The 7,389-nt window shown below is 39.0% G+C and overlaps 1 protein-coding gene across 1 annotated transcript; it reads right to left on the bottom strand.

Annotated features, from left to right (window-relative positions):
* Positions 1–19: 19 nt before the first annotated feature.
* Positions 20–1,510, bottom strand: LOC132544236 (protein KPLCE-like). Its single transcript, XM_060207808.1, has one exon. It carries the CDS (start codon positions 1,327–1,329, stop codon positions 133–135), a length of 1,197 nt encoding a protein of 398 aa, XP_060063791.1. The 5' UTR covers positions 1,330–1,510; the 3' UTR covers positions 20–132.
* Positions 1,511–7,389: the final 5,879 nt, after the last annotated feature.

Genomic DNA, 7,389 nt, shown 5'->3' with positions numbered 1-7,389 from the left:
GAAACATTTTGCATTTTATCTGAATCATTTTCTTTGAAATTAATTTCATCTGGGCATGTCGGATTAGGAGCAGACGAGCATGCCTCACGATTTTCTCTGCTTGAAGTATGGTGTCATATATTCACAGTTTCTTCATGAAAAAGTTTGGTTTGATTCATCTGAACAGCTCCCACATGAACATGCTGCTGGATGTGCTGAACCACTCCAGAAAGAAATAAGTGAACAACAGGAGCTATTTCCACATGAACAGGTCGCATAATTTTCACAGCTGCAAAAACTGTTTGCACAAGAACATTGCACAAAATGAGATGAATTACATGAACAACAGTTGTGCGACCCACACGAGCTGTTTGCACAAGAGCATGACACACAATTTGGTGAACAAGAATTGTGCGACCCACATGAGCTATTTGCACAAGAACATTGCACAAAACGCGATGAACAAGAATTGTGTGACCCACATGAACTATTTCCACATGAGCATGACGCATAATTTGATGAACAAGAATTATATGATCCACACGAGCTATTTCCACAAGAGCATGACACATAATGCCCTTGGCTGCATGAACAAGAAATGTGCGATCCACACGATCTGTTGCAATGTAAACATTGCACATAATTTCCTGAACAAACTTGATTTGAGTCAATTGGATTTTCCCTACATGAGCAAGGAACATGATATCCTAAGTTACACGAGTACTTTCGATGCGAGCAGCCATTTGACTCGTTTTTGGTGGAAGATTTCCTGTTTGCATTACATTTCGACCTAGCTCCGTTTTTCGCTTCTCTGTGCACAAAAGAGTTGCTGTTCAGTTTACCTGTCTGATAATTCCTTGATTTTTGCTGACATTTTGGACAAGTAGATAAAAGCCACTTTTCGTATGCTTTTGCTAATCTGGAAAGTCTGTTGATATCGGGATAGTCATAATCATAGTCACTTTCCACGTCGGATTGAGGCTTAAAGTCAGTTTCTCTTGATGTCCGATTTGTTTCTTTGGTAGGGTCGTCCAACTGTTCGTAAATGGGTGTATTGTTCTGTCCAGTAGGCGTTTCTGGCGTGTACAGTTCAGTCATTTCGGCGTATATAGGGAAGTTGCAACAAAATGCATAATCATAATCGTAATCCTCGCTTTTATTTGACACTTTACCAAGAAAATCTCTTTTACTTGATTGATTGGTCTCTGTTGATGATACTGGTAGCTTTAAATCTGTATGTGGTACATCCATGTACAGTCGATAAAGTCGAGGGGGGAGCGGAGGCCCTTTTTCGTTATTGTTATCGGTCCGCCTCCCACGACGAGGTTTTGGTATAGGCATTTGCTCCATTTTGGAAGTTATGGTAGTAGTGTCACCGTCACCACATCCTGTGTTTTTGCCAAAATCGGAGGGAATCTTCTTCTTACTTTGCCCGTTGGTAGATGATACATCTTGGATTGTTTTTTCAAGAGAAAAATGTAAAACATGATTATCCGGCAGATCGTCTGAGTAAGTGACACGCTTCTGTTTTACTGGAAGATTCGGTGGTGGATTATCTTCACCATTAGTGGATAAAAGACTATCCAAAGACCACACCTCTGACTCTGCATTGGCCCCTGAAGGAATCGGTGTCTGACGACAAAGATTTTGCTTTAGAATTCGCTCCACATGCGTAGTTGCAAATTCCGTTCTTTTGTCAGTATCAGTAGACCGCGCCATACTTTGTACAATGGTTGATATTTCATCTTGACTTCTTGTCTGATGGTTTAAATGGATAACGTGATTATCTGGCAGATCTTCTAAGTGAGAGATACGTTTAAGTTTTAAAGGCAGTTTCGGTGGCAAATTTTCTTCAATAATTGGCGATAAAATGTGATTTGAAGACCACATCTCTGATATTTTGTTCGCGCTAGAATAAGGTGTGTGTTTGTTTGGAGGAGATACATCTATAGGAACGTTGTCGCATTCGCATCCACAGCTTAGTCTATCATGTTCTACAACCGGTTCTTGGGGTTTTACATGTGGCTTGGAATCGACGTTCAGAGAAGCAGATTGCGTGGCTTCTTGCAGTCGCCATTTGGGGCGGGGTACACTGTTTGGGAGACATTTCCGTTTGATTCCCATATGTCTAACACTTGTTGAATTGATATATAGAGGATTATCAAAACCTAGAGTGTAACCTCTAACTCCATGTCGATAATTTCGTTGCATTCTCACGTTACAAGGTACATACGACTTTCTATCGTTAGTAGAAGATTCCTTAGTTGTAACAAAGCTTCCAACATCAGGCACCTGTTGAGTTTGAATAAACGACCATTCTTGGCATTTAATTGGCACAGGATTTAATCGGATAGCAATGTTCTCTTCAATATAGCATTTTGGTTGTGATTCTTCTATTCTACAACCTGTGTTATTTGTTCCAGCTGTTTTCTTTTGTCGCGGTAACGGTACCGGAGGATGTTGACATCTAGTTTTTGAAATGAATGGAATACCGGAAGCTAGTCTTTGTGGAGGTGGTAGCAATTGATCTGTATCAAAGACGACTTCAGTATCTTGTTGAGTATCGAATTCACTTGTGCAAAACAAGTTTGGTTTTGGCATTATTGAATTCACATTGTCATAAAAAACAGCATATCTTTTTTCGGTTCCCAGTTCTACTTTTGTTTTTTGAATAGAATTTTCTTGCGCGTGCCAAGCAAAGGAAATATTTGAATTTTGGTGAAGTGGATTCATGCTCCTGGTATCAGCTACTGAATTTGATTCAGCAGTATTTTCTTCCGCTATTGTGCTGTCAACGTCCTGTATATGATCTTCCGAAATGGTCGACTGCGTTTTACATGCCACGGTAGTGTTTTTATCGGCAACAGTTTCTCCTGTTATCGGCTGGGATGAATTCAAAGGTAAAACTAATGGCCAGTTAACATACTGGTTCTCTGTTTTTTGGTTTGATTTCAATGTTTCTTCTAGACATTCTATCTCGCATAGTAATCCGTTTTCAGCCATAGTGCCCGTTGTTTGATGATATTTGCCTATCTTTTGTTCCGAGAATTTTTCTAAGCCCGAATCCTCTGTCGGCTTATCAGAAGTTATTAATTTATGGACATCTTTATGTTTTAATGACTTTGTTAGACGCTTTACAACAGTTTCGGTAATATCATAATCCGCAGTGATTTCATTTAGAGATTGAATTTCCGGTACACTACTTTTTCCGATTGCCGCCATTTCCCCCGCGCAAGAAGAATTGTCCAATTTGTTTAACAGGGGTCCTTTTGCTGCAATAGTCCGATTATCAACACAATCCTCGTCTACCTTCCCCGCAATTTCTGGTGGTAGAGGCCAATTTACATACGTCGCGGATTTCGCGTATAGTCTCCTCTTAGTGGCAGAAAATTCAGTTGTGTTCTCCTCTTGATGTAATTTCGAGTCTTCGGGACAGCAATATTTTGTCTCGAGAGTCGAGATATGCTTCCCTTCGATTCCAGCTTCTGATAAAGTATCACTAACGGTGTCCGCTCTGTTTGTTACAGACAATTCCGAATATTTCGTTGCTGTAAACGATTTATCTGTTACTGTTGAACTACAAGTAGATCTTGGTTTATATAATGGCTTCGATTTTTTTATTGCAAAGTTCACGTCATTATTTGAATAGGATTTTAATAGTGGATCTTCTGCTGTTGCATTAAACTTCCCTTCCGTTAGATTAATATTATTCGGAGTTTTGACTTGTGGCAGTTTCCATTTGTCTTGTTTAGTTGTTTTGCTTTGTTCAATAGAGCATGTTAAACTCGGCTCCGTTTGGTTTGTTGTCTTCTCACTTTCTATCATAGACGATTTCGCGCTTTTTTGTACACAACACATCATGTTCCTTGGTCTTCTAGGTTTCGGTGATGGTATTGGCCTCGGTTTCTTTTGTGTCAATTCTTTCATAAGTTTGTCACACATGCTTTTTAATAGGTTAGAAAACTCTGGGATTTGTCCATGTCCACCTTTGTCTTCTTCAGTAGTTTCTGCTGGCGGACGTGCACACTTTGATTCTGTTAGGCATAATGTCAAATTCTTTTCTTGATTATTAGTCGCATTAGAACTGGGGTTTAGAGAATATTTTGAAAACATGTCTGTCACTTAATTGTTCCTCGTTATTTCATCAGCACAATGTCGGCTTTGTGAAAGCTGAACATGCACTCTGCTGAAAGTTTTGGCTTTGGCGCTAGTACGAGGGGCTTTTCCATTCCCATAAAAGTCATCTTCAAAAATACAATTCCTTCTTGAGAATGGTTTTTAATAGATATATGATGATACGTAATTTCAAAGTTCGGGTATGGAACTTACTTGCCGGAGGAGGTCAATTATTATATCACAACTTGAATGCTGATTTCGGGGGCAGAATTTTTTTTATCATCGTGATCATTAATGGTATCACATTGTAATGTTGGATGTTGTAGATGTCCCTGTGTCTGATTCCCTGCGGGTCATAACACTTTGTAGTGATATCACAATGTAATGTTGGATGCTGTAGATGTCCCTATGTCTGATTCCCTGCGGTCATAACACTTTGTAGGCAACGTGGGTTAGGTTTTTTCAATCTCTGCTAGAAACTTTTTTTTCTTGAAATGTTGATGTCAACTTCAAATGTTGGACGATTAGTCAAACCTTACATCTGATCCTGAGAATTTTTGTAAGGGCCTATTTGTATAGGATTGCATCTGAATGGACGAACGTTGCATATATTACGATTTGGCAGTTTCCAGCCGACCTGTTTCTCCTCCTTCCATCAATCATCACATTGTGAATGCTGCGTCCAAACAATCGCTAAAATTAAAAAAAAAAAAAAAAAAAAGAGTCAGATTATATCAGATGTACAAATTGGACAGAGTTACAAATGTCATTACACGGGCAAATGTCTGTGAAAAAAATGAAAATACACAAAAATCAAATGACTGTTACCTAATGGGTCCTAAAGGGATTAGGTACAACATGAATCGGGGTTCATGGGTGTGTGTGTGGGGGGGGGGGGGGGCCAGTTGTACTAAACACTCATGTTTAAATGGGTTTGTGAAATTCAATGAGACGTACTTCAAACATAGGCCTATGATGATTACATACACTTTTTCAGCGTGCATCCGGTTACATTCACTTCATTCGTCGTATCTTTATTTTTTTAACAAAAAAAAATAAGTCGAATGGGATAAATTTTCAATTCCCGGAAACTTTTTCTATATTAAGACTAGTATACATAGGTAATAAATTTAATTATATAAAAATGGACATCACCTTTCAAAACAAAATTGGAGTTAAACACCGGATACCCATATTATACAATGTCAGAAGCTATGGAGTTTATTAACGTTTTACTTGCCAACAGCCATACTGTCTAACAAATTTATCGTCCCACTCCCATGATTCATGATTTTACTACACTTCAAATAAAAAGGATTTTAAAAAATCATAAAAAATAATACCAGTACTAATTGTTACCCGACAGCTTTCATATGTGTTTCACGACACTACATCGCTGTATATCGAGACAGTACATCTGTGTTTCACGACACTACATCGCTGTATATCGAGACAGTACATCTGTGTTTCACGACACTACATCGCTGTATATCGAGACAGTACATCTGTGTTTCACGACACTACATTGCTGTATATCGAGACAGTACATCTGTGTTTCACGGCACTACATCGCTGTATATCGAGACAGTACAACTGTGTTTCACGACACTACATCGCTGTATATCGAGACAGTACATCTGTGTTTCACGACACTACATCGCTGTATATCGAGACAGTACATCTGTGTTTCACGACACTACATCGCTGTATATCGAGACAGTATATCTGTTTCATGACTGTATATCTTTGTATTTCAGAGTGCATTGAGTGCGTCCACACAAATCCTCTTACCCAATGGTACTAAACACGCATGTTTAAACGGGTTTGTGAAATTCAATGAGACCTACGTCAAATAGTGCCTATGATGATTACATACACTTTTCCGGCGTGCATCCGGTTACATTCAATTATAAGATCCGTCGTTGAATGTTTCGTTACCGAGAAATTGCGACTTTTCTGAAAAACACACCTTTGGCTGAGAGGCGTTGACCTCGTTTTCGGGCACCCAAACCTGTGACGTCATAAGTTCAACGCTTTTGTTGATGCAGCCATATTGTCAATACTGTGCTACATGTGATTGTGATCTATTTTGGGATTTTCCGTGGTAATTTCTTTGTTTATTTACGTGAAAATACTTCACATCTTCGCAATATCTAAGGTAGTGAACGAGGGGTCGGTGAATTATCGCTTAAATCCGCTAAAATGGCTTCCTATCGAGGAGGGAAGCGGTGTGTATGGTTGTCCTAACACTAACACAGATGGGGTGTCGATGCATGACGTCGATAAATAAAACTGATTGTTGATTAAATAAAAGTATATTTGTTAGGTTGATATTTTGTTATTAATTCTACAACTAAACATTTTAAATTGATAGGCTAGCCTATGACTTGGGCGGTCATAGGAATATTATTCCTTCGTAATCGTGAACGCCTAATACTCGGAGAAGGCCTAGTCGTGAATGGGTTACGGGAATTTTCACCCCAAGAATTTTCATACTACTATTATATAGTATAGAATAGAATTATTAGAATTTATAGAATAGGTTATGTGTGTATGTTGTTTGTATAAGGTGTATTTGGTTTTTAGATCTTCCAGCAGACGATGTTGTTTAGTTATTAATTTTGCGATCGTAAAAATAACAATAAGATCACCAATCTTGATTTGAAAACACAGTTCACAGTGTAGAGATGTCATCTAAACTCATAATCACACCTGTGCCAGGTTAGGTAATTAGCACCTCTGTGGCTGGAAAAAACAATTGTGACACCTGTGAGGCGACACGCCTGTCGGCTAACAACAGACGCGTACCAGTGCTAGGGTACTTCTAAAACATCAAATTTTTATTATTAACACAGCGGAGGGTGTTATAATTGGTTGTTGACACCCTATCTATATATATCCATAGTGCTACCAGAGACGTATCGTGTTATATACGTCTCTGGTGCTACGAAAATTCCCTGGAAAGAAAAATTCCCCTCGGACGAAACTTCTTCGGTAAGAAAATTCCCGACACCGCGTGAATGTATGCATAGTCTTGCACAAACGCGATTTCCCGACGTCAGAAATTGTTGACCGAGACTAGAAGATAGTAAAATTAGTCCAAAACCACACCCAATTTTATTTTGTTTCTTTGAAACGACGATTCACTGTTCGACTACTTTCACGACTACTGGTGAGACCCAGTGAAGTACGTGCCAATCTATGTTGCCCTAGCGATCGTCACTTTTCGAAGGGTCATTTTCCTCATCACTGGATACATCGCCTTGTAATTCCAGTTCAAATCGGTAGGGCTGG

The sequence above is a fragment of the Ylistrum balloti genome, unplaced genomic scaffold (assembly GCF_031769215.1).
Source record: "Ylistrum balloti isolate Yb309-2 unplaced genomic scaffold, AGI_CSIRO_Ybal_v1 Utg369784, whole genome shotgun sequence".
Taxonomy (NCBI): Eukaryota; Metazoa; Mollusca; class Bivalvia; order Pectinida; family Pectinidae; genus Ylistrum; species Ylistrum balloti.
Note: the sequence above shows the minus strand (reverse complement) of the source record. Positions and strands in the feature narration are given on the sequence as shown.